The sequence below is a fragment of the Eschrichtius robustus genome, chromosome 20 (assembly GCF_028021215.1).
Source record: "Eschrichtius robustus isolate mEscRob2 chromosome 20, mEscRob2.pri, whole genome shotgun sequence".
Taxonomy (NCBI): domain Eukaryota; kingdom Metazoa; phylum Chordata; class Mammalia; order Artiodactyla; family Eschrichtiidae; genus Eschrichtius; species Eschrichtius robustus.
The window spans coordinates 11,989,911-12,016,144 of record NC_090843.1 but is presented as its reverse complement, the minus strand read 5'-3'; the positions used below and the strand labels follow the sequence as shown (position 1 = coordinate 12,016,144).

General features: G+C 64.5%; 1 protein-coding gene across 4 annotated transcripts in view; it reads right to left on the bottom strand.

Moving 5' to 3' along the window:
• Positions 1–26,234, bottom strand: part of BAHCC1 (BAH domain and coiled-coil containing 1) — a 56,800-nt gene that overhangs the window by 15,116 nt on the left and 15,450 nt on the right. For 3 of the 4 annotated variants that reach the window (XM_068529992.1, XM_068529993.1, XM_068529995.1), the window contains exons 2-10: positions 21,863–22,042; positions 11,084–11,206; positions 6,057–7,802; positions 5,675–5,783; positions 5,133–5,341; positions 4,822–4,980; positions 4,378–4,577; positions 3,869–4,199; positions 1,955–2,791 (exon numbers count right to left, since the gene is read on the bottom strand). In XM_068529992.1, coding sequence (XP_068386093.1) covers positions 1,955–2,791; positions 3,869–4,199; positions 4,378–4,577; positions 4,822–4,980; positions 5,133–5,341; positions 5,675–5,783; positions 6,057–7,802; positions 11,084–11,206; positions 21,863–22,042 — 3,894 coding nt within the window. The remainder of the gene's footprint in view (positions 1–1,954; positions 2,792–3,868; positions 4,200–4,377; positions 4,578–4,821; positions 4,981–5,132; positions 5,342–5,674; positions 5,784–6,056; positions 7,803–11,083; positions 11,207–21,862; positions 22,043–26,234) is intronic. The other variant, XM_068529994.1, reaches the window with a different exon arrangement.

Here is a 26,234-nt window from a genome sequence, read left to right as displayed (position 1 = left end):
GCTGGGCAGCCTGCCCACTGAGCTCCCTGGACTTGAGCCCAGGTGGGGGATAAGCCAGGGTCCTGCGGCCAAGTCCTACTGGTGGGGGGTGTGAGGGCTCTGGACGCCCACATCAGTGAGGGTGGGGCTGGCCCCAGCCTGGGAGCAAAGAGCCTGGGGCCCGAACACCAGCGCCACTCGGCCCGGCTATGGGAGTTGGGGGCCACGTCACCTTTCAGAACCTGGTTACCTCCTCACCCCCACTTCTCAGGGGCTCCCACCTGGCCTTTCACCAGCTCTGCCTGGCCTGGGAGGTACTTCAGGGGGTCTCCTCCGGGAGGAGGGGGCAGGAGGCCCCCATGTCCCTCTGGATCTCTACCCCTCCCTCTCCCCTCTGTACCCTGGCCTGTTCCCGAGATGGTCTTCTCCCGCCTTCTCCGTGAGTCCTGCCTTTTGCTCAGAAAATGAGGTGATTTCCTAAGTAATTTCAGGCAAAGCAGTCGCTGAGCTTGTAGGGAACGGCTCTAGAGCTGAGAGGCTGCGCAGACGGGCCAATTAACTGGGGCAGAGGGAGGGTGGGGGCCTGGGAGCAGCAGGAGGGGAGGGTGAAGGCCTGAGGGCTCCAAGAGGGGAGGGCGGGGGTCTTGGGAGAAACAGGAGGGGAGAGGGGGGTTTGAAGGTTCCAGAAGGGAAGGGTGGGGTGGAGACCCAGCAGTGGCAGCAGGGCCTGGCCTGGGCTGGCAGCTGCAATACCCACAATGGGACACACGTGGTCTACACGTGAGCATCCATTCAATGAGTGGGCACGGGTCCAGTAGGCATTCACATGCACAGACTGGTGGCCACACACGTGGCGCCCGGCATCCCGCTCAGTGCACCCTCACGCCAGCCACACTCACACGGTGGCTCTCGGCAGCAAGGCCCTGACCGGGGCAGCCCCGCCTCACGCTACAGCTCCAAGCGAGGCCCTCCCAGGGTTCCTGACAGGCAAGGGCTCCCCGGCTTACTCTCCTCAGCACGGTGGTGGCCCCTCTGGTCAGACAAGAGAGGAGTGACACAGAGACCTTCAGGGAAATTAACTTTACAAGAACCTTCCCATATCTCCACGCAGCACAAGAGGTGCTGGCGGCTGGCAGTGGGCAGTGGAGAGCTTCACGCGGTGGGGAAACGAGTGGGCCAGCTGAGGACTTCGTTGGGTTCTTTCTATAACTATCAACGGGGCACAAAGCCTGGCTGGGGGTGCTTCCCCCACCCCCCGAGGGGTTCCAGCAGGGAGGGCCTGGGAGGGGTCCCTGTCAGGGACATAAGTGCTAGAGAGGCCTAAGCAAACGCCTGGCCCTTGGGCTCTGGTCCGAGTCAGGGCGGCACCAGCCCTGGGCTGGCACCCTGGGGCCCTTGGGCGGGGTGCAGGGAGGCCAGGAGCATCTTGTCACACAGGTCAGCCCCAAGGCCTAGTGAGGCTGAGGGGGACGTGGGGGGTGCCACCTCCCCGGGGCCTGGGAGGCAAGGGCTGCCACATCCTGAGCTGGGCCCCGTGCAGGCTAGGTTCGGAAGCTGCAGAACCCAAGGAGGTGAAAGCTTATAGCAAGAGCGCCATCTTTCCTACCCACTTCCTGGCTGTGAGCCCGTAGTTTAGTGACCTGACCCCCCACCCCCACCCCCACCCCTGTGGGCCTTGGCATCCTTGTGTGTAAACTGGAGACACCCTCAAGCCCCTTCAGGGCATCGTGAATATCCACAGCCACCTTTCTGACACCATCCTCAGGGTGCAGTCTTGGCCCTGAGGCCCTACCCCATGGCTCATCCTGCAGCCAGGGGTGGGGGTAACACCGTGTGGGCACACCTGCCTGGTTTCCTGACAAGGGGCCACATTGTGGGGACAACGGAGCAGGGCTGAAGGCCACTGTCTGGCCGGCTGACCCTGAGCCTATGCCCAAGGGTCCAGCTCCTGGGGCTCCGGAGGGATGGGGCTTACCTTGCAGGTCTGGCTCAGTCCTCTGCTGCTGGATTTCCAGGTCGGCCAGCTCGCTGAGCAGGGCAATGCCATGAATCCCTGAGCTACGGGGCAGGGGAGCTGTGCTGGGTGGCCCAGGGACAGTGGGGGGCTGAGGGTCCAGTGGGCTGACAGCGGGCAGATCCCCCAGGTTGATGGTGGCTGCCACCAGGGCGTCCAGACCCGGCAGCTCCCTGGGCGGCTGGCTGTTGTCGGGAGTCAACCCCCCGTCCTCCTCCTCCTCCTCCTCCAGCTCGGCCTCCTTGAACCTGGCCGCCTCCTCTGCCTCTGCTTCTGCAGGGGGCTGCTGCTTGCCCGGCTTGGCCTGATCCAGGGCACCCAGGCTCCTTGCTTGCTGCTCCACGGCCTGGGGGCTGGCCCCCAACGAGGGCCCCTGCTCTCCCTCCTCCCGCCCCTCCTCTGTGGTCCTCTCCTCTTGGGCCCCTCCCTGAGTAGAATCAGCCTGGCCAGTGGCCTCAGGGCCCCCTCCCTCGAGGAGGGCCCCGCACCGCAGTTCTCGCAGCCCCTCCAGTGGGCTGGGGTCCGCTGCCTTCCCCGGGGGTCCCCGCTCGGCAGGGTGGGGGTGTGCGGCAAGGTCCTGGGTGGCCTCCCTGGCCCCTGAGGGCAGCCCAGGCTCCTCCAGGTTCTGGGGGCTGTGTGGGCCCAGCTCCCCGGGTGGGAACGTCCTGGCCAGCTCAGGCTGGGCCCCCGGCGGGGCGGTTTGCATAGTTTCGGGGTCCGAGAGGTCAGATGAGTGCACAATGCGGGGCAGGGAGAAGCCCGAGCCGGCCGCAGGGCACGTGTATCCGGGAGGCAGGTCTGCAAAAGAGGGCGTTGTCAGGAGAGAGCAGCTGGGGGTGAGGGTGACCTCAGACACCTCAGACCCACACCTGGCGGGGAGGGTCCCCAGCCAACCCTCTGCCTGTGATATGTGTGAGGCAGGAACGGGGACGTGGTATGTTGAGGGGGGCAGCAGGGGAGCACCGGGTGCAAGAGGGGAAGCCCCCAGGCCCTCCTCCTTGGCCAGGACAGCTGTGCGTTCCCCAGCTCCTGCCACTGCCTCGGCAGGGGGGGGGGGTGTCCATGGGGGTCCCTGGAGGCCATCTCTGGTATGTGTGGTGTGGCTAACCAGAAAAGGGGGATTTTAAAACAAGATACTTGAATCAGGGCTTTCCCTGAACCAGAACGAGCTGGCAGCCTGTTGGAGGCATTATGCCCCATTAACTACAATAAAAGAAAAAAAAAAGGAAAAAAACTCTAAAAAAAAAACCCAACAACCTCGGATGGCTTCAGCCTCCTTCTTGTGGAACTGGGACAAATTTTATGTTCGCCACACGGGCTTCCAGTGTACACTCTCAGCCTAATTCAGAGAGAATCAAATAGCTGTGGAGGAGCTGGGGGGCGGAGGGTGGGAGGGCGGCTGCAGAGGCCGAGGCCGGGCCTGGACCCTCCACCACAGGCTGCCTCTCCTTGCCTTGGGCCCAAGTCGTGGCATTTCGGGCCCTGACAGTGAGACGAGCTCCCTTGCCCAGATTCGTGGCTGCTGCCCTGTGGTCCTGCCACCGTCCCCGGCAGGCCAGGCGCTTCCTTATCCACAAGGCTCCAGTGCCAGCCGGCTGGGCCTGACCTTCATCCTGCCCCATCTGCCAGGGTCGGGGGCCCTGAGTGCCTCCCCTATGGGTCCCCCAGAAGGACTGTGGAGAAGAAGGAAGAGAAAGAGCAGGGGGACAGGCGACCTTGCCCCAGGCGCTATCGGGGGGACTGGGTCGGTGAGGGCATCCCTGAAGGTGCCAAGCCAGGCAGCCCTGCCCCCCATTCAGCTCTGCCCACCAGACAGGTGACAGGCCTGAGTGGAGGGGGGCAGGCCAAGGCCAGCCCAGTGCCGCCCGATCTCACCTGGTTCCAACGTGTTGAGGTCGGCTCCGGGCCGCTGGCCCTCCCCACTCTTCTCCTCGGCGCTGGGCAGCTTGGAGCCTGGCCCGGGGCTGCCGGTGGGGCAGACGGATAAAGTGCACGGGGCGCCGGGATGCGGCGGTGGTGTAGGGCAGCTGGCGGGGGGCTTCGGGGCGGGAGAGTGGCAGCAGGGTGACAGCTTGGCAGGGCCTGTGGTGGCGGGTGAGGGGGTGCCCTTGGCCGTGGGGGTTAAGGCAACTGGCTTGTGGGTGGACTTCAAGGCCTTCTCCTGGGCGGGCTCCTCTAGCTCCAGGTGGTGGTCCTCAGGCTTCTGCTGTTGGGTTGGGGCAGAGGCTCAGCCCGGCTGGGCCCCCTGCTCAGGGCATCACATCAGTGTGGGGCAGGGGTGGGGGGAGTGTGCAGTGGGGACTCCTGGGCCAGGCCAGGTGGCAGCAGAGAGGCAGCCAGCAGTGCCCTGGGTCCCAGCTGGGCGTGGCCGAGGGGGCAGGTACCTGGAATTGGGTGGCCCCCTGCAGCTCCAGAGCCTGAGTGGCCCGCTGCTGCTGCTGCTGCTGCAGGGCGTAGAGCTCCTGCTGCCGTAGAAACTGGGACCGCGAGTAGACGGGGAGCTGGCCTGGGTGCTGCATGTGGGAGGCAGGGCCCCGGCCCCCGTACATGGGGGGCCACAGTGAAGCCTGGTCCATGACATCAGCTGTGGGCCGGGCCAAAGGGGTCGTCAGCCCCGGCGGGGACAGGGCGCTGGGCTGCATCCCAGCCACCGAGCTGGCCTCTGCCAGCCCTCACCTCCCGCTCGACCGCCTCGCACCTGCCTCCCGGGCTCTGGCCGGGTGCCTGCCTCCCTGTCCCTTCCCCAACCCCCATGGGGGGCTGCTCCCTTCCTCAGACCCACTTCTGACACCCGCACATGCAAACAGCCTGGCCCGGGAGGCCCTTACCAAGCGCATGGGGGGCAGCGTGGGGCGTGGGCTCAGAAGGCAGGATGACGAGCTGTGTGGGGGCGTCCTGGGAGAGGGGGAAGACGGGGGGCATGGAGCCGGGCACAGACGCAGGGAAGCCGGGGGGCAGGTTCTGGTGCAGGGCAGGGTGCCCGAGGCCTGGGGAGACAGGGCACTGAGGTCAGGCAGTGCGGGGCAGGAAGCAGGGCTCCATGCTGAGGGCTGTCAGCCCCAGGCCAGCAATGACCACCACGCCCGGCCAGGACTCTTGTCCTGCCCCATGCACCCCTACCTGCCCTCAGAGCACTGACCGTAGGAATGTCCCCCCATCCACAGGGAGGGGCTGCGGGTGCGGGGCAGCCAGGGGGGGTGGGCAGGGTGGGGATGGGGGGCCGGGTCCCCGCCCAGCTGGCTGCTCTGCAGGGAGGAGCCCCCGGCGATCATGAGATGGGGGGCCAGGTCTCCAGGGCAGCCGCTTGACGGGTGGATCCGGGCGAACTCCACGAGGTCCTTGCTGTCCCTGTACGTCACGGGGGATGGGTGGGGGCTCAGCACAGCTGCCACCCCTGGCCCAGCTCCTCCACCTCACCCCTCGGGGTCACGCTCAGCGCCAGTATCTGTCCCAGCAGCGGTCCCCCAGCACAGGGGGAGTTAGCAGAGGAGGGAGGGGGAGTTAGCAGAACTCCCTCCAACAGGGACAGAAACCCCAGCAAAGCCTGGGGTGGGTGCACAGCTGTGCCCGAGACAGGCCACAAAACCTGACACAGCGGCCACTTAATCCCACACGGCACTATCGGGTGAGCCCAGAGGTGCGGCCTGGACCCCACCCCGAAGGCTGCAGCCCGGTTCTTACTGCAGCAGCAGCTCACGGCCGGCGAGCCCCAGGCGGTCCTCACACAGGCGCACCCTTTCCTCCTCGGCCTCCAGGTCCAGAGCGTGGGTGGAGCGGGGCCCAGTGCCAGCTGCACAGGTTAGAGGTGGTAGAAAGGGGTGAGGGTTGGGGCGGCCGGGAGCCAGCAGCTAAAGCAAGCAGGAACCCTACTTCGAGCCGGGGGGCTGACGAACTAAGAGAGGGTCTCCTGCCCCATGGGCCTCACAGGGGAGGGGCAGGGCAGGGCAGCCCTGGGAGGGCCTGGAGACATGGGGAGGTGATGGGCACAAAGGCCCAGGGCTGCGTGGATGAGGGCAGGTCAGCAACACGGCCCCACGCCTCCCTCTCTGTGGAGGGGCCATACCTTTGAAGGCGGGGGCTGCCCGGCCCTGCCGCCCTGTGTTGGCACTGTAGGCTGACTCCGCCCGGCTCACCGTGTCCTTCTGCCGGGCCAAGGCCACCGCAATGCCCACAGGCGGCTGCCGCGCCTCCCCATCGCCATGCGGAGCGTCGTGCTCTCGGCTTCGGGCACAGTCGGGCCTTTCCACGTCACCGGGGGCCTGGCCCGTGCCCTTGGAGGCTGGGAACTTCCCGTCCTGCTGGGCACAGCTGGCCTTCAGGCCCCCCAGGCCCACAAAGGGCACCTTCTGGCCAACGACCAGTGCTTGGTTGCTGTACTTGAGCAGGTTCTTCATGGCCGAGACCTCGTCAGGCGGGGCAGGCAGGTCCTGAGGCAGGAGGGCGGCCTGCTGCAGGGTGCCGCCAAAGGGGTCCAGGTAGGCGCCAGCCTTGCACTCCTCGCTAATGGCCACGGCGGCCCCCTGGCCCGACTGGACACTCCACGGGGGCGGGGGCGGCCCGCCGTAGCCCAGAGACGCCAGCTCCAGAGACTTGCGCTTGGCCTCGGCCCCGCTGCTCCCCGGCTCTACCTCGGGGCCCACCGAGTGCTGCTGATGCCGGATGCGAGCCACCTTCTGGGCCCCGGGGGCACCCACAGGGGTCTCCTTGCTGGCAGTCTTGTCTAAAGTGCAGCAGGCCTGGGTGACTTTCCCGCCCAACGGGTCCTGGTGACTTGGCCGGGCACAGTCCTGTGAGGGGGCGGGTAACTCAAAGTAGCCGCTTTTGTCCAGACCTGCTTTGGGGAGCCCCGGGAAGGGGGCCTCAGGGCCTGCGCTGTCCAGGTACTCCAGGCCCTTCAGCCGGGGGTTGAGGGCCGCCTCGAAGCTCCCGGGCCGCCGCTCGCCCTTGCCCTCGGCCTTCAGGTGGGCATAGGAGACCCCATAAAGCGCAGCATGGTCAGGCGCTGCAGCCCCATCCAGGTGCCGGTCCTTGCCCTCACCCGCCACGGCACAGGCCTCAGCCACCTGGAAGGGGCGGCTCTTGTCGGCCAGGTGTCCCACGGAAGGCACGAAGGTGGGCCCGCTGGCCTTCGGGTCCCGGGGGACTTTGTCCTGCAGGGGGCAGAGCCCGTCCGGGCCCCCATGCAGCTGTAGGCAGGGGAAGGAGCCGGTGGCCGTGCTGAGGGGTGGGGGCGGCCCGGCGGGCAGGCCAGACGGCACCGTGTAGGGCACGGCGTGGTGCAGCATCTGCCTCCGCTCCAGGCACTCGCCGAAGGCTGGCCCAGGCTCCACGGGGCCGGCTGCCTCCTTGGTGCAGCGTCCAGAGGCCGGCACGCCCACACCCGGCCGCCCCAGCATGCCCCCCGCGCAGCTGGCCAGCGCAGACCTGCCCAGCTCACCGTCGAGCACCTTGGTGTTGAGAAGGCAGGAGGCCAGGTGTTTGGGGCGCCCCTCGCAGGCACCCCGGGCCACGCCACCCTCCTTGCAGTGCGAGTCCCCCGGTACGGGCAGCACCAGCTTGTGCCGCCCCCTGACGATGTCCTCCTCCACCGCCAGCCGCTCCTTGCCCTCGGCCGCCTTGCCGGCTTTCTCTTTGCCCACGAGGAAGCGGTCGAACTCCTTGGCGCCCTTCTGCAGGTGGCCGGCCTCGCCCCGGTCGCGGCTGCAGGAGCCGATGGGGTGGCCGGGGGCGGCCCGGGCCACGCTGGGGAAGTTGTGGTTGGCGGGCAGGAGCGTGGGCTGGGGCGGCAGGTTGCGCAGGTAGAAGTTATCTGTGTGCCGAGAGAGCTGAGGTCACCGGGAAGCCTGGGGCAGGGGCTGGAGGGCTCAGTGCCCCCAAGACACTGTGCCAGGTGCCTCCCCACTGCCAGCTGACACTGACCCACTGGTACTTTCTGAGGAAGGTTTATAATTGTAAAATACACGTGAGGTACACATCACCACTTTAACCATTTTTAAGTGTGCCGTTCAGTGGTAATTAGTACACTTGTGTGATGCAGCCTTCACCACTGTCCATCTCCAGAATACTTCATCGTCCCAATCTGAAGCTCTGTCCCCATTAAACACTGACTCCCCATGCCCCAGAGATTTTGACTTATGTTCAGCCCCTAGGAGATGGGAGCTGCAAAGAGCCCAGCCCCTGTGCCCAGCTGTACCCGTGGAGACTAGTGAAGGGAAGGCAGGAGCGGGCGGCAGTGTGCCCTGACCAGAGCCAGGGGGTGAGGTCTGGGGCCACGGGCATCTCCCCCAACCCCACATGACGCTGGGGGAGTGTAAACTGGTTGAGTCTTTACGAACAGCCGTCAGAACCTTAAAAGCTACGGAGGCTGTGGGCTCACAGTTGGGGAATGGCTAAGTGGACAGCATGTGGTGTGATGTGGTCACTACACAGCTCAGGATGCCCAGCCACGTGGAGACTTGCCTGAGAGACGCCCCTGCAAGCAGGACCGTGCACTGTGGACAGCAAAGTGGACAGCATTTAGTAGCCCCCTGTAAGTGCTAAGACCCCCAGGAGGAAGTGAGGCCCAGGGCAGATATGTGTCTGAGAATGGGCCGGGTGTGAAGGACCCGGCCCACCTACCTCCTGAATACCCTGGGAGGCCCCCAGCCAGGCTGGGGGACTAGGATGATCATTTAAAGAAAGGAAAATGGTCCCAGATGGCCGTCCCCACCTAGTCCACTATGGGCTCTCAATGCCTCTGCAGCTCTGGGCCCATCCAGCTTGGGTGGGTGGTAGGTGTACCCCCAGCTCCCTGCGCTGGGCCATGGCTTGCTGTCCAGACTGGGCCCTCAACCTGGGGTGCCTTGCTCTCTACCTGGGTCCCCAGCCAGCCCTGGGGACACCCACAGCTCCCTAAGCCTGTCTCTGGGGACCCTGGGGGGCCAACCCCGTCTACACCCAGCTGGTGTGGGGCAGGGCAGCCACCCTGGATGGTGTGGAGCAGAGAGGGAACAAAAGAAACATTTGGAACTTGTAAAACTGTCCTGAGTCATGTAAATTACTTGTCAACTTCCTGCTAATTAAAGCAAGGGGGAAGAGTGTAGCTAAACCTAATTAGCTCAATTTCCAAAACCAAAGTGTTCTTGGGTGGGGCTCCACCACAACACTGTGAAAGCCGGAGGCCACCAGCCAGTGCTCCTGGAAGCCAGTGGCCCACACCCTGGAGGGGGTCCCTAGCTCTGGGTCGGATTTCTTGGGCTGGGACCACCTGCCTGCTCCTGACAAGCACTGTCAAAATAGCAGCACACAGTTGGGGCTGATGTGGGAGTTTCAGGTACTCAGCCAGAGGCCTGCAGGGGGCTGTCCTCTGGGCAGCAGTGCACCTGGCCTCCAACCCCGAGGAGACTTGGTTCCCTGGGAGTGTCCAGCGTCTGTCCATACCCTTGATGGGGATGGGAAGCTCTCCTGGCCCTGTCTGTAGGCAGGGTCTTGCACCAATCAAAGCTGGCCAGCCCTGGGCTGGGCCAAGGCCTTCCATAGCTTCCACTGCCCTGCCTGAACAAAGATGCAAGATGGGCTCCAGGATACAGACAAGCTGAGGTCACAGAGTGGGAGGCTGTGAGGAGAAGGGGCTGGGGACGGTGGTGGAAGGGTGGAAGGGCAGGAGGGCTGGCCACAGGCCCGCCCCCAACCTGCCTCGCAGGGTCACCTCTCTGGGGTCCCCTTCCTTCCGTGAGACCCTTCAGGACTCTCTCCTGCTTAGCTGCTGCCACCTGAAGCCTACCCCCACTCAGAGCCCTGATCTTGGGGCTCCTTGGGCTCCCCGGAGCTGCTTCTGTCCTTATCCACCCTCCTTACCCGGGTGGTCCCTCTCCTTGGGCTGGGTCAACCTCTTAACCCTCCCCTCTGGCACTGACCCCCCCACCATGAATGTCCAGCCACCCCCCGGGAAGGCAGGTCCCCCAGTCCCTCTGCATGGAAGCTGAACTCACCCCTCCCCTCTGAACTGCTCCTCTGCAGGTGCGCCGCCCTCCTACAGCCTGGGCCATAAATGGGGGGTTATCTGGGACCTCCCTGACCCTCATGCCCATTCCAGGTCTCCCATGAGATCCCATGTCCCCATTCAAGTCCATTATTTGTCATCTAAACACAGTAACTAACCCAAAAGTCTCTCTGCCCCAGCTTCTTGGGCACCACCCCCGGAAGATCTTTATAAAATGCAAACGAGACGTCACCCCACCAAGAAAAATCCTGGAGACAGGGCACCAAGGCCTCAGGCCACTCCCCACACCTGTCTCATCTCCAGGTGGCTACATCTCCCACAGGCTCCTTGAGGCTGGGCCTTTGCACGCAGATGTGTGAGTGTGTGTGTGTGCATGGCGTGAGCATGCCCTCCTGACGGAATGCCCCCCCCATGGCTCCACCAACTCCGCCTTCTCATCAGCAAAGCCTCAACCTCAGCATCCCCTCTCCAGAGACACCTCCTGCCAACAGGGTAGGAGACGTTCCTCTGTCTGCTGGGGGCACACTATTGGCCCCCTTCCCTGCTGCTGCCCCCAACCCCCCGCCACCCCTCCCCTGCCCTGTCTTGACCTCAGGCCCTGGTGTGTGGTGGGGCCTGGGCCTCATGTTGCCTAGCTCGGTGAGGCAGGAAAGTACAGGCTTCTGGGGGCCTTCCCTACCCCCCTCCGATGTCCCTGGAACGCCTGAGCTGCTGGGGCGGGGCGGGGGGTGCTACAGCGCAAGGCCAGGTGCTGAGGGACGTGGGTGCCACCCCTCAGGGCCACGGTTGTTTGCGATGCTTCCATCTGAGCCATGAGAGCTCAGGGAGCATGGCTCTGTTTTTAGCGAGCTCGCCTGACCCCGGCACGTAACCTGCTGCTGGGCTGTGGTCCTGGGCCCCGCAGTTCAGTCTCCAGGGGCCTGAGAAGCAGGCCCACCCTCCTCCAGCCCCTATCCCTACCGTGGCCTGAGACCTGGAGGTGAGGGTTCACCCAGGCTGGCCACCTTTACCTGGCACCCCAGAAGCCCCCAGCTCTGCCCTCCACCCCTCCAGGATGACCTGTGCCCCAGGCCCCACGCGATCCCTCACGGCCCCACGCCGGCACTTGCCTTTTTGGGTTCCATAGAAACGATGTTGCCCATAGAGAACATTGCTGTTTCCATGGTGATCCAAGTGGCTCATGGGTAGGAAGGTGGATGCCAGACTCCCTGAAAATCTGGGGTACCCTGGAGCTAGAGAAGCAAGGAGACAGCTGTAGAGGCACCTCCAGGCCCCAGGCTCACACCCGCCTTGACCCCAGGGAGGTGAGAAGCTGGCGGGTGGCCCGGGAGCGACGCCCTGTGGAGCCCGGTGCGCGCAGCCCACCGGTGGGAAATCAACCCATCAATACATCATATTAACTCTGACTCGACTAATACCATCCCTCCGGTGTGGCACAAATTGAATTGCTGATGGGCTGGGGAGAGAGTGGAGGATGGAGGAGGGAGCCTTTGATTTCTCACCCAGCAGCACTTAGCAGTGCGGGAGCTTTGAGGCAGGGCCACAAAAGGGGCTCTGGAGAGCGTCTTGGGAGGAGGGAAACACGGTGGTCACATGCAGTGGACAGAGGCCCTTGCAGCCCTGGCTGAGCTTCTGGCCAGGAGGGGCAGGGCTGGACACCACCTGGGCCTGCACCATCCATAGCCGCCAGGTGAGCAAGCAGCTCTGGGGTCAGTGACCCACACCCTGGGGCTGACTTAGTTGGGTGTGACAGGCTTCTGCCTTGCTGGAGGCCGCAGGTATGGGGCTCTCCAGCAGCCGAGCCTCCTCTGTGCTCTGAGATCTGCACAAGGAGCTGCTCTCCAGCCGTGGCAGCATCGCCCCCAGGAGAGTTCCCTGCATCGGTCCCCAGCCTGAGACCCTCCCTGGAGCTTCCCAGTCACGTCAAGCAGGCCCCTCTCTGTCCCTCTGAGGGGCCTGGACTGTCCCCCTGGCCTGGCCCTGCCCAGCACAGGAACACCAGCCACACCCTGGACCTCGCTCTGGCCACCTGGGACACACAGCCTGCCCCCCAGAAGGGATGAAGACAGACAGAAGTAACACTTGGCCGGGGAGGCCCATCCAGGCACTGGCATCCTGGCCAGGCGCATCCAGGGGAGGTGTGTCTGCTGGATGCCCAGGGCTACCAGCCACTTGCAATGTGGCTCCTCACAGCTGGTCCTTCCCCACCAGGCCCAGCAGTGAGGGGGCGGGGGTGGGCGGAGGGCCTGCAGCTGGCATGGCTGAGTCGGTTGGGCTGGGGTGGGCAGGACGCTGTCTTACTCCAAAACTCATGCTTTGAGCTAATGTTCTGAACATTTTTCCCATGGAAAACGAGTCCCAGAAGAGTCTGTCTTGGGGACCCCATGATTGTCCCAAGAGTGACCGGCTGCTGGGAGCGGCTTCCCACCTGACTTCTGGGGCTCCTGGGCTTTGACGAGGGAGTAGGAATCACCGGGTCTCCCCAGGGAGCAGTGGCCTCAGGGACAGGGAGAGGGAGGGGCTGGAGCAGGGCCCTGAGGCAGCAGTCCCCGCGGGGAAGGCACGGGTCGCAGGGCAAGCGTTTGAACAAGGTCATAACTGTGCCTTGAAACAAGGGAGCTGCGAGCCCCATGCCTGGGGAGCAGGGGTGCCAGCACCCCACTTGGTGCGTCGTGATGAAGTTACGGACGAGCCTGAGTCAGGGGGCTCCGTGTGATCCTGCTCATTAGCTGTTGGCCAAACTCCTCTTAGGACAGAAACCCTTTGCTGTTTCAGTGGAACTCCTTGTGGCAACTCGTGGCCGCACGCTCTGCTCCACTCCACAGAATACACGAGACAAACACCTTTCCAGAAGGGGAGGCTCAGAGCCATAGGACAGACCTCCAGGCCCCTAGGCCCCCAGAGGCCCGGAGGCTGGCCTGCCATGTTGCTGCAGCTGTCGAGATGGAGAGTGAAGGCCGGCTCTGTCTCAGCACTGGGGGCATCGGTGGGGGCATGGGGGGCAGCCCTGGAGCTCACCGTGAGTATGGGGGCGCCCAGGAGGCCCCTTGGCAGGTCTGAGGCTGAGGGGGAGCTATGCCAGCGTGGGTGGGGCTGTGGAACCCAGCTCAGAGGTAGGGATGGCTGAGGAGCCGCAGGAGTACCACTCAGAATGGGAAATGGGCAGGCATCAAACAGGGACAGTCTGGGATGCCCCAGGATCAAGGCCCCCAGTCAAAATGGCGCACCCCGCACCCTGATCCTGGCAGGCCCCTCGGCAGTAGCCCCTGTTCAGCCCTAATGACGCAGCGTCATGTTCTCTGGCCCAGGGGGTCTGAGGTCAAGCTGTGGAACACTAACCCCAAGAGGTGCTCCACGCAGAACACGGCCCATGCCAGCCCCATTCGGAGGCCCTCCACCAGCATGCACGTTGTGAAAGCTCTGAGAAGTCCCAAGACGTCTCCCCACTGGGGGCTCACATCCAGGCCCATCTGAGGACTCAGGGAAGGTGCCCTCCGCCCCCCAGGCCTGTCCCCCTGCAGCCCCCTCCTGCGAGGGCACGGCTGAGTTCGGAGAGCCTGGCCAACTGGCCTGGTTTGTGTGCAGAGACACATCTGGAGCAGATGTTCCCTAGATTAAACGCAGCTCCTGGAAGACTTGACAAAAGCCGAGAGCCGGACGGGGGTGGGGGCGGGCCGGGGCAGGGGGGCAGAGGCCTGTGTGTGTAGTATGGGGAGTGGTTAAACCACCACAGCTGTCCCCCTTTAATTGGCTGCTGTTAAATGTTTTACGGGGCCTCGTTTTGGTAAACAGAAGTCTGTAAATTCCTCCTTCCCAGACGCCGTTTCCCAGGCACAGACCCCCGTGACCCCTCGGGAGGTCTGGGCCTCCCGCCCACCCGCCCTCCGGGGAGCAGGCATTCAGCTGGCCAAGTGGTGGGCTCCTTCCTGCCGCACCCTTTGGGGGCAGTGGGAGGGCGATGGCCGTGCACGTCCTTCCACTTCTGACCGTGAGATGGTGGCCAGCGATGAGGGGACAGAAATCTACCAGGGGCCCTTCCCCCATCTCCAGCCTGCCTGAAGCCCCACCCTCTGGGACCCCAGAAGGGGAATTAAGGTTCAGGGAGGAAGGAGGGAGCAGCTGGGGGAGACGGAAGAAGAAGCAGAGGGGGCATGGGCCAGGGCTGAGTGGGGCGGCCGGGGCGAGTGTGAGGAAAGAGGCCCGGACGGGTGGGTATCTGGGGTGGGGGGCAGAGAGGGAGGAAGGGGAGAAGTCCTTCCAGCCCAGCCACAGAAAGGACCCTTTCTTTTCCCAACAAGACTGTACTCTCTGAACTGAAGAAGAAAATAAAAAATGATTTCCATGAATCAGAGCAGCTGTTCTGAAACAAGAAGCCAGAAGCCAGAAGCCAGCGCCGCTGCGTCCAGCCTGGGAGATGCCTGGTTCTCGAAGGGACTTCGGCAGAGGAGAATGTGGTGGTAGTGCGGGGCTCTGGAGAGGGCTCAGGGAGCAGGGGATGGGTGTCAGAGTTCCTCTACCCAGCACTCTTTCAGGGGTGGTGTGGTCCAGAACCCCCTCATTCCTAGGCCCTCACACCCCCTGAGGTTGGGCTACTGTGATCACCCCAACTGACACGCGAGCCCACGCTGTCTCCCTGGGCCCTGCTGCCCTCGGAGCCCTGGAGGCCCATGGTGAGCTCTGGGGAGAGGCCCTGGGCCTCAGGGGACACCTCACTGAGGATGCCCCCCATCCTGGCCCCACGCTCTGAGTCGCCAGGAGACAACCCAATCCTGTGACACAAGTGGCAACGGAGGACAAAAGGTTGACGCCATCAGCACCTAATGAGGTGCAATGAAGTAGAAGCAGTCTTGAACTGGGCAGGGGCAGCACAGACCAGGTCCTTGGGCTGCTGGGACACCCCGGCACCCCGCCCACAGCATCCCTCGGGGCCTTTGCTGGCCACATCCGGGAAGGTCAGGGGTGTTGGTGGGAAGTGTGCTAAGTGGGTAGGAGGAGAGGGGTCAGCGGGCAGCCTGCCCCTGCTGGGGGCTGCCCAGAGGACAGGGTCTGAAGGACAGAGGGGTGAGAAGGAGGGTGGGGACGGTTTACAGGGGAAATAGGTGAGGGGGGCCGTGGGGGGGTGGGGCTCCTCTTATCCCCCCCCCCCCAGAGAAGGGGTGGGTGCCTGGGAGGACCCAAGGCCCCCTGCAAGCCTCTCAGATGGAGAGGAAGGAAGGGCAGCCTCGGCATCCCCACATCTGCCCTCCTCTTCTGGTGGGGTCAGTCCCCACCCCTCCTGCACAGCACCTCACCTCTCCTGGGTTTTGCTGTAGAACCTTCCCAGCAGCCCCAGGTGCCCCCGAGACCCCACCTGCCCCAGGCCAGGTCCAGAACCTCCTCTTCTTACCAAGGCTGGGGAGGTGGCAACACTTCCCCAAGGCCCTTGCAGGGTCCACCCTCCCGGGGGAAGTTGCTGCTCTTGCATCCCTCAGAAGGCTATGGTGGGAGTGCTCCTGGCCAAGTCCTGGTGGAGGGGTGCATGGCCAGCCAACAGAGGACCAGAATCCCCTTGGGGGGGGTCAGGGGACCTCCCACCACAGGGTCCCTCGAGACCCCCAACCCCAGGCCCACAGAGCTCAGTGCAGACACTGCAGGCTTAGCAAACTCTTCCAGGGGTCTGACGCACAGGGCTCTAATCACCCCCATGCTACCAGGGTCCTGCCCCAGCTCCCTGCTAGCTGTCCACACACTCACGAGGGCAAGGCCTTCTGCAACGGACGCCCCCTGCCCCCCATGCCACCTTGACAAAGGTATTGCCACCTCCCTGGAGGCTCAAGTTGCTAGAAAGTTCTCCCCACCACTGAGCCCTGAGTTAAGGCCAGGGGCTGCCAGAAAGGTTCTGGCATCAGGTCCCAAGGGCAGCTGCCCGCAACATGACTGGCTGAGCCCCCAACCCCTGGGGCCAGGAACCATCCTTTTACATAGCCAGCCATACTGGGCAGGCTCTGGGAAACCCGGATCGGACCATCTCAACTCCCCATCTCCTCTGGGTCAGGGCCACCCTCCAGGGCTCAGCAGAGGTGAAAGCCCCTCTGGATAGAGCCCCACCAGACCACACCATCCCCCCACCCGTGTCCTGCCAGCCCTGACAGATCCCATCCTTTCTCTACCCACAGCAATCCCCACAGACACCTAGGCAAACCACTCTTGCTCCTGGGGCCCCGCACACTCCTGTCATTTTGAATTCTGCCACACGTGCCAGGCTAGGGGCCCCGACCCAATGCCCAACACTAACTGGGTGCTGGCTCTCTCCCATGTGACACCCCTTTCACTCAGGGTGCCAATGGGTTTCAACTGTGGTGCGTAAGACTACTAAACGATAGTGACCACCCAGAATGCTGGATTAAGAAGGATTCTGAGGCTGCATCCACATGCAGTTTAGAAAGTGCTACGATTGACTAATAATGTCTGCCCTGGGTACAGGAGGGGCATTGGCAGCAAGTTGGGAGGATGCTTGCCACCACCCCTGCTCTAGTATCTGAAGTGGGTAACCTTGCAACAACCCCCTCCCCATGTCCTCCCTGTTCCTTGCCAAACACTCCAGCTTCTGTCCATAAGCCCCCTCGGGCTCACACTCAGTGGTCAGAACCCGTGGGTGTCCAGGCTGTGCATCAAAGTGCAGCTCCCAGGATCAACCACCCTGGGCTTTGCTGGGAGGAGCCTAGTGAGACCCCTTCTGGGGCTGAAGGTGGCTTTGGAAGCTGGGCCCCTCAGGGAGTGGCCAGGCCTCAGCCTCTCACAGCTGGGGGCTGGGGTGGGGGCCTGAGGGTGGCACAGGATGATTCCTGTTCCACTCCATCCCATCAGAGTTGGCCCACCACGCACACACACTGACCCTCAGTCACGCCAGGTTTGGGCCTGGCAGCCTCGGTCTGTTCCCAGGCCGGGAGGAGTGGCTCAGAGCCGGGGGAAGGTGCCAGGCTGCCGCGGGCACCTCTGGAACAAAAGCAGCGGGCAGCTAGCCCAGGAGCCAGGCGGTTGTGGACAGTCCTGGGCTCCTGGCACGTGCTGCGCGGGGAGAAGCTGGGCTCAGGCCGCACAGAGCAGAGATGCAGGGCTCGGCAGCGGCCCCTGCGAGGGAGCAGGGCCTGCGGGCTGGGGAGGGCTGGGGCCCAGGGCTCGCTGCAGGACTAAAGCTGGAGAAGATAACAGAATCTCAGAGCTTGGGGCTGGGAACAAGCTGGCACGACCCCCCCAAACCCTCACAAACACCCCACTCAGCAGCTCTGACTGCCAGGGAGCTCAGCTAGAGGGAACCCTTACGCCGCCCCTCCCCAGACCTCCTGCCCCTGGCTCCGCACCCTGCCTTCTTGCGCACTCCAAGCCCCGCCTCCCCCCCACCACCACGGGGTGTCTAAGACACGGGGCTTGGGGCCACAGGAACAATGCAAGCCAGCCCCACACCCAGATGTGACACCAGGCCTCTCCCCAGCCCTGTTAGACCCAGGGCTGCCCACACACACCCCTGCTGCAAATGTCAGCCCAGGAAGGCACCAAGGCCCCCGGCCCAGCAGTGGACAGTTGCTACAGGGGACCTGCAAGGACAGAGGGGTCACTGGAGGCTGGGACCCTGATGAGGAGGAGGGCTGAGGCAAGGCCAAGTGAGGGGCCAAGGTCACAGGGAGGGGGCAGGGAGGGCTGGCCTGAGAAGGCTCTGGAGGGGATCAGAGGTCCAGACGGGACAGGCCTCCTTCTGGCTAAGATGAAGCTGGCGGGAGAGGGCCTGTCTGGCAGGGCAGCCCCGATCCCCACATCTGGATCTGGGGAGCTTGGGCCCTTCCCCCATGCTGTCCCAAGATCTCAGAGGAGCCGGCTGCTCCCACTGACCCAGCTCCTCGCCTCCAGCATGGGCAGGGACAGGTGGGCAGAGTGAGGGGTGCCGCTTAGACGTGGGGACATCTTCACTGGGCTGGTGGGAGTGATCGTCAGTGGTCCTGTGGGGGCAGATTCAGTGGCCATTTTGGCCACCAAGAAAACTGAGGCCAGGAGAAGGGGTTGGAGCTGCCAGGGTCTGGGGGAAAAGGACCAGGTCCAGGGCAGGGACCTGCCTCAGAGAAGGGCTGGTGGCGGGCTCCTCTAGATGGTGTCACCACACACAGGTGGTGACACTGGCTGGGACCTTTGTCCCTCACACAGACATGCTCCCAGAAGCCCTGGTGAGCCCTGAAGTCTCAGAGGGGACAGAGGGGGACAGAGGGACAGCTGACAGGGCTCAGGGAAGCTGGGGGGCCGGGAACAGCAGGGAGTGCCCAGTGGCTCTTTGGTGCAGCCCCTGCCCCCACTGGAGGTCAGCCCGGCCTCGGATGGAGAAGTGGCTGCCGGGGCGGGTGCGGCTCTGACAAAGAGGCCAGCCAGGCTAACGGCCAGCGCTGGCACATGTGCCTGCTGCCTCTCGAGGCTCCCCCTCCAGGTGGCACAAGAGACCATGAGTAGCCCAGGCTGTGGGAGCACAGCAGCTCCGGCCCCCATCCCTCCCCAGCTGAACCCCCAGGAACAGAATCCCCTTTCATGGCCCTGTGGGTGGTCCCACCAGGCCGCCGGGGGTGGGGTAGGGAGGGAGGAGGCCAGGCTTGCTGACAATAGGACCAGCTGTGCTGCACCCCACCCCCGCTAGGACCCACCCAGGGCAGGCTGGCTGGACACTAGTTCACCCCTGCCTTGGGCCAGTTCCGCCGCCCACCCCTACCCTAGGCCCCAGAAGGGAAAGTCTAGTCTCTGGCAGGACCCCTCACTTGGGTGAACCGGGGGGCCAGGAGGCCCAAGGGCTGGACAGACAAGCTCTGCCCCAGGCCAGATGTTCTGGGGCGGCTCCTCCAGCTCCGGGGTGCTTCTCCTGCACCCCAGCTGCTCCACCAGGGAAGCAGGAAGCTCTGGCCCCTGCTCTGGCAGTTGTCCCCCAGGTGGTGGGTTGGGTCCACCCACGGAGAGCTGGGGGGCCCTGCCTGGAGTGGAAAGGCGCCTGGGCCCATCCCCCCTCCTGGCCCCCACTGACATCCCCCCAGCTCATCCTGGCCTCCTTGCCCTTAAGCTAAGAACCCCTTCAAGGGCCTAGCCCTGACCCGCCCCCGACTGGGGAGGGGGCGGCAAGCGGGCTTTGCCAGGCACCTGTCTTCCCACCCATCCTGGGGGTGGTGAAGGGATGAGGGTGAGGTCAGACCTCTGAGCAGCCCGCCCAGGCAGCCCACCGTGCCTGCCGGCCCCCACTCTCCAGCCATGTCGCGTGCCCCCCGCCCACCTCTCCCCCCTTTCCCCTGAACACACACGGCAGAGAAACAGGCCCCGGCATGCAGGGAGCCAGCTGGCACCCAGTCAAACTAGCAGCCAGGCAAGCTGCCAGGGCAGCCAGCCAGCAAGCGCTGCCACTCGCCCCAGCCCCGCCTGCCCGCCCGCCGCTTTACGCTGCGAGCTCACAGCGAGGCAGGCATACCACGTGGCCTGTCGGAGCGAGGCTGCAGAGGGCGGAGGGCAGGGGAACCCCGTAGGAAGGGGATCCCAGGCGGGGCAGCCTAACCGGAGGCAGAGAAGGGGAGACAGTGAGGGGGAGACCGAGGCACAGGCCTGGGAGGTGGTGTGGTCCCCAGGACAGATGCACTAGCTACCTCAGGTGGGACCCGGCAGGTTGGGGTGCTCTGCCCCGGGGCTGCTGCTCTCCCACACTCATCTTAGCCCCGGATGGGCCCTGCTCCCCACCCACCCTGTGTTCCAGAGCCTGTGTTGAGGTGGGAGGCTCGGAGGCCCCATCTGCTTCCCCTTGTCCTGCATCCACCAGTGTTTGCCCACTGAGCCCAGCGCCCCACACGCGTGCCCTCCCCCGTGAGACCGTGGGCACGTCCAGCCTGAGGAGGCCCCGGGGCTGTTTCAGGGCTGCTCAGGCTGCCCTCGCCTCGAAGCAGCTGCCTCCCCAAAGTGCAGGATGGGTAGGGTGGGTAGGGGGTCAGCACAGCCAGGGTGCTACCCCCACGCTGGTCCCACCCCACTGGGTGGTGACAACTGTCACTGCCAGGTGGCTCTGAGGCTGTGGCTGCGGGCGGCGGGGTGCCCCACAAGCAGCTCCGCCAAGGCAGCCGTTGGCCGGGGGAAGTGAGTGTCTGGAGGCCGTTGAGGGCGCTATCTGCAGGCTGCCTCCCACCCGCCTCTCCCCAGCAGCCCCCAGAGGGGCAAGACAGGGGCACCTTCTCCCCGGGCCCCAGGGCAGGTGGCATTGCCCACAAACTGCCCTCCTTGCCGGCAAGGTCCCCAAGGGTGGGCCGGAGTGGCGGGGGATATATGCCTCCTGACGCAGAGCTCTGCCATCCCGACCCTGACCAGGGGCCACCGCTGCAGCCAGCCTGGCTGTGCCCACACACCTGTGGCTGGGCCGGGGCAGGGCAGCAGCCGTTAGTTCGGTTGAGGTGGTTCCACATGGCTGCTGTGGGCATCCCCTGCCCTGGCCACAGCATTTGGCCCTCTCCACCCTCCCGCAGACGTCCTGGGAGCCAGATGCTCCCACCAGGGCCAGGAGTTTGCCTGGCAGCCACAGAAGGCGGAAGGGCTGGAAGGAGCAGGGGAGCGAGGGGTGCCACGAGCTTGTGGGGTCCACCCATGGCCGGCCCAGGAAGCCCTGAACCAGGGCCTGGCACTGTTGCACCAGGTCTCCCCCGGGGAGGCTGCTAAGAGGCAGGGGTGGGAAGCAGGCAGCAGAGGTGTCTGGGCCAGGGAGCCTGCTCTGCCCACCTGGGTCCTCAGGGCCAGCCCAGCCTCCCCTCCACCGGGGAGGAGAACTGCTCCTTATCGCCTGCCCAACATGTGCGCTCCACACGGCGCTTAAAGCCCAGATTATTTTAACAACTGTCCCTCACTCGTCACCTGTCCTGTTTGGAAAACAGCCCCTTTCTTGTTGCACAAAGAGAAGTTTCTCTCGCTCTCCAGCAGCACTGGGCGCTAATCTCCCCGCCTGGAACGCGGGCGGCAGCGGGCGCGGTGTGTGGGTCCACGTGCTCTGCAAACACAACGCCCGCTGCTCAGCAGTCATTGAGTTACAGCAGTGCCGGTGCCAGGAGCGGAGAGCCCTCTGTGCCCGCTGCCAACTGCAATTACCTCTCCGTGTGCCAGCCGCTGTCGGGTTTAACCCTTCCCACGCTGTGGTGGCCGAGCCAATACCAGCAACCTCGGGCGGGGGACACTGGGGCCCAGGGCCTCTGCCCGCGTCACAGTTCCCAGGGGCTGAGCGGACAGTTGGGAGCTGGGCGGTGGGGAGCTCTGTCCCTCCCTGGGAAAGCCAAGGGGAGCCCCAATGTCCTAGAAGGGTCAGCAGGGGCCCTTCTGCCAGCTACGAGGCCTGAGACACGTATGAGGCACCTACTGTGTGTATGAGGCTGCAACCGAGGGGGAGGAAGGGGCCGGGAGGGGCTCTGTTCTCGGCCAGGCCCCCAGGGTGGCAGCCGGAGTCTGCTGACAGCTCTCTCCTCCCCACCCCTCCCTCCCAGCTGACACATCTGGAGCCCATGCCTCCCCGAGTCTAGGAGGTGGGCGCAGCCCTGCCCGGCCAGCCCAGCTGTGTTCCACATTTCCTCGGCTCCCCAGAGCCTTCCTGGCCCCACCCCCTTCTTCCCTCTCTGCCCATCTCTGGTGCACATCTGGCCAGGATCACTGACTGGCGAGACTGGCCCCCTGTTTCCAACCAATTACCACCTCCCCCGTGGGGGCTTCCTCAACAGGGAGGCAGCCCCTCGCCAGAGTGCTTGGCATGGTCTGCCGGCTGGCTCTTGCCAGCCACAGCGGGGGAGCTCTTTGCCTCACCACTGGCCTTGGGCACCACAGTCAGTGGCTTCAGCCGCAGGGTGCGGCTGGGAGCCCCGGCCCCGACTTACCTTCGTGGGAGTGGGAGAACCAGATCTGGGAGGTGGTGGGGTGGGAGCCACGGTAGGCCTGATCCGAGGGGGAGGGGTTGGGGCCACTGGGGTGCGCGGAGGCCGCTGAGCCCAGACTGCTGGTGAGGAAACTGCCCATGAAAGAGGAGGCCGGAGAGTTCCCCATCAGGCGGCTGCTGGCTGTGGACACAGGGAGCAAGAGTGAGTCTGGGCAGGGACAGCACTGAGGAGCCCTTCTCCAGGGCTGACTATCAGGTCCCAAGTTCCCTGGGCTTTTGTCTTCAAACAGCCAAGAAGCCAAGGTGGGAGAAGCTGCCCGCTTGGGCCCCTGAGGCCCTGACACCCTCTTGTTACTGCAAAACCCCCAAGAATGGCACTTTTGCCGAATCACCCACCTTCACCCCCACCCCCATCAACCAGGTGCCACGCACTGTGGGGCCCAGGGCCTGTAGGAAACAGGCGGCCCTGTGGGCGGGTCTTCGACTCGGATGCTCTGACTCTGACTCTCCCAGGCCAAGGCCTCTTAGCTGCCGGCAGACCTGCTAGAGTACACCTCCTGGAAAGGTCCAGGATCAGCGGGTCCCAGCAGTCTCTGCCTAACCCCTGGGTGGCACTGGGAGGGCCGGCCTTTCCCCCAGGCAGCGTCTTCAACCTTCTCCCCAGGTCCAGTTAACCACCTCATCAGACTGTGGTGCCCTCTCCCAGGTGAGCAAGAAAAGTAATCAAGGCAGAGGAAGAGAGACACGCGAGAGGAGCCTGAGGATGGAAGTGTCAGGATCTGCTTTAATGCCCCCAGGGTTTCTCAGGGTCAGGCCCTGACCGGCGGCATCGGGATGCAGGCAGTCACTTATGGTCCAGGACACTCTTGGCATTTCCCCTGGCAGCCAGCCTCCGTAGCCTGCCCACCTGCACCCTCCGACACTGTATACCCTATCTGCCCAAGTCCAGTGGCCAAGGCCAGGATGATCAAGCCTCCCCAGGTTACCATGGCGACCAGTGGATTGCATAGGAAGGATGTACACAGAGCACTCTGCGCAGAGCAGCACCCGGTGCCCGGTGGGTGGTCTGGGCTGCACTGCTCAGCCCCCACCCCAGCAGGGCCCCCGGCACCTTGTCACCTCCACTCCATGGGCAGAGAGCCTAGCTTGGGACCATCCCAGGGGATGGGGAACAGGAACCTGGGGGCTCACCATCCCATTAGGCTGAGTGTAGGGGTCTGGCGGGGTTTGCAAGGGTTCTGGGGGCCCCATGAGGCTGCAGGCCCAGCCCAAGGTGAGTCAGGGCAGCTGTTTCCCTGCCCGGGAGGCAGGGGGAATTTGTGAATTTGTGATGCCTCATCCAGCCTGGCTTGGCCCTGGGAGCTTCCCAGACACGAGGTGACTCAGCAGAGAGGCGGCACGGCCCTGAAGCTGGGGAGAGGGAGGGGCTGCCCCGCCGGGACCCTGGCAGCTCCCCTCCCCTTCCCTCCACTCCCGTGCGGGAATGAGACATGTGGACGAGAGAGGCCTCTCCTGGCCACGGGCCTCAGAGGAAGGGTCTGTGAGCACTGCCAGACACCAAGGTGTGAACTGACCTCTGTGGTGGGTATCAGGCCAAAGGGAGACCGTGAGAGGACCCAGGGGCAGGGGGCGAAGGTGCCCAGGAGCCAGGGACTTCCCAGACCGCAAGGCTGGGACTGCCATGGGCCCCGGCCAGACCACAGGCATGTCCAGCCAGGGGAGGGGACTCTGGGCTGGGAAGGGAAGTACTGGCCTCCCAGGCGGGCGGGTAGAGCATGCAGGAGATGGAGGGCGGCCCCTGCTGTGCTCCAGGGACCCTGGAGGCAAGGGCCCATGCCTGTGGGATGACTGAGGCCTCTTCCTGCCTCGCCCAGGCCCACCCCATGTCCCCCAGGCCTTCCCACCCCCGCACCCTCCCAGGGAAGTCCCTCCACCCTGCTCTTCCTGGGGACGGTGGGAAGCAACTGAGTCCAGGAGTCGGTCTGGATAAAGGATTTCTCCAGGAGCTTGGCCTGAGAACCTTGAGTTCTCCCACACCACGGCGGGCGGGGGCAGTGGGCAGGCCCCAGGCTGGGTGGAAGAAGCGGCCTGGCGTCCCATGGGGCCCCTCCGGTTTGAGGATCCAGGGAAACCGAGGCTCAGAGGCGGCCCCCTCACAGGGTCTCCCACACCTGGGGGCCCTGCACGGGCAGCAGGCCACCTCTGCAGACCCACCACCCACACCCCCAAGGGCCACCCACCTGGGGCAGGGGCAGGTAGGGAGCAGGCCTGAGGCCCAGAGGGGTGTCTGACCTGACTGGTCCCCTAAGCTGGAATTGGGGTGGGGGTGGGGGAGGCATGGGACTTCATGCCCTCCTCCCCCGGGAGACCAATCCTGGCCCTGGGTGGGGACTCTCAAGGGTGCCTGTTTCAACACCATCCCAGAAGGGGGTCCCACTGCACGGGAGATTTGCGGGGGTGTGCTGCAGCTCAGCCAGCCCCAGTCCCGGCTCTACGGGGCAGGGGACAAACCAGTAGCAGGCAGAGTTTCCTGCTGTGTGCCTACCTCGCCCCATGCCAGCCAGTCTCCCAATTTGGGGGACCCTCTTGGGCCCTTCCTGAGTCCATAATGAAGGGACCTCTGTCCCAGAGTGTGGGAAGTGAGCAAATGGGACAGCGCTCCAGCCCCACCCTCTGGCCTCGGTCCTGGGCTCCCCAGGGCCCCCCCTTTGCTCCGAGCCTTCTGGGCTGCCCCTGCCGCTCCACCTCTCCCAGCCTCGTGGGCAGCTTGCAGCCCCCTGTGTCCCGCCTCAGGCTGGGCCATTTATCTGGGGGGTCTTTTCCCTCCTTTTTCCTTTCACGTTGAAAACGGAAGAGGCTTGTCACATGAATATTATGTCTTTATATCTTCACTATAAGACGTTCAAGTGATAGACACAGCAAGGAAGGAAACAGAGGTCACGGGAGACCCCACTGCCCTGGGGCAGAGCCACACACGTGTCCCAGGGACCACCTTCTGGGCACTCACCCACTCGCCCTGGTGGGAGACCTGTGCAGGTATCCAGGTGGCCTCTCCTCCGAAAACCCCAGCCCACGGCAGCAGGTCCTGCCAAGGGCTCTCAATACTCTCTGACCAGCAGGCCAGCCCTGGGGGATGCACGCTGGGCAGGTGCAAAGACAACTCCCTGACAGGCCCTCCAGCCTGGGCCCTGCATGATGGGGCTTCATGAGCCTTGCTCTGAAGGGGTCAGTCTCTCCCCCGCCATCCTGGGCTAGAAGTTTGGAAGCAGACAAAGTCCTACAGGCTTTGCTGGGCGGGCACTGCCATGGTGGGTGTGGGGGAGGGGACTGCTGGTACCCAGAGTCCCCCCACCCCCCGCAGCTGGCTCCTGACCCTGACAGAGCGTGCGGGCTCCCATGTCACTTCTACCTCCAAGGAGTTTGGCCATGGCACCGTGCCCAGCCAGCAGAGGCGTGGGCAGACCTGGCTGCCACCTCCCCAGCCCCCGCCCGCCGACCAGTAGCCAGGCCCAGACAGAGCCTGAGCAGAGGCGGCCTGGGCCCTGGCCAGGGCTGGAGCTGCATGGCCAAGTCTGGCCGGGAACTAGGCTGGAGGCTTCTTTCCTCTTGGCAAGGTCCTTGCCCACGGAGTGCTGTGGTTAGCAACCTGGGAGGGGACAGTGGGAGCCCCGAGCAGCAGGGAGGGCCAGAGGGGCTTTCAGCTCAGAGCTCCCGGGCTGGGAGCTCTGATCCTGGCACCATCTGCACTAGCCCTTCTCACGGCAAGGGCTTTATGAACCTTGTATCAATTCAGGTCTTCGTGATCCCAGGTGGCGGTCCCACCACGGGGCTGACAAAGGAATGGGCACCATCAGTGTTGGCCCCACGGCCCCAAGTGCTCGGGCTGGGGTTTGGATGAGGCTTGTCCATTTCAAGGCTGCCCTGGCCCTTCCAGTGAGCACGGTCACAGTGGCCAGTGCCCTGCGTCCTCTGCAGGCTCTCATCACAGCCATCTGGCCAAGTTTAGCATCAACTTGGGACAGGGACCCGAATGCTGTGTGAGGTGTCAGCAGGGCCACTGAGGCAGGCCATTCTGTACTACGCACCAGCCCCCAGCTGGCCATCCCCACTGCCCGGCTGGCCCAATCCAGGGTTTGCAGCCCCAGACACAGGGCTCCAGCCCCAACTCCAGCGCCGCCTCAGCTCTGCCTAGGACACCACGGAGGCCTGGCCCGGGTGCCGGGCTGGCTGAGAAAACCACTCCGGAAGCCAGAATGCCCAGGAGGGCTGGTTGACACCCCACACCCACTGCCATGGCCCAGCTCCTCAGGCCAGGCCCCCACCCCCAGAGGCCCATCCTTTCCCACGCTCCAAGGCCCAGACAACCTGGACCA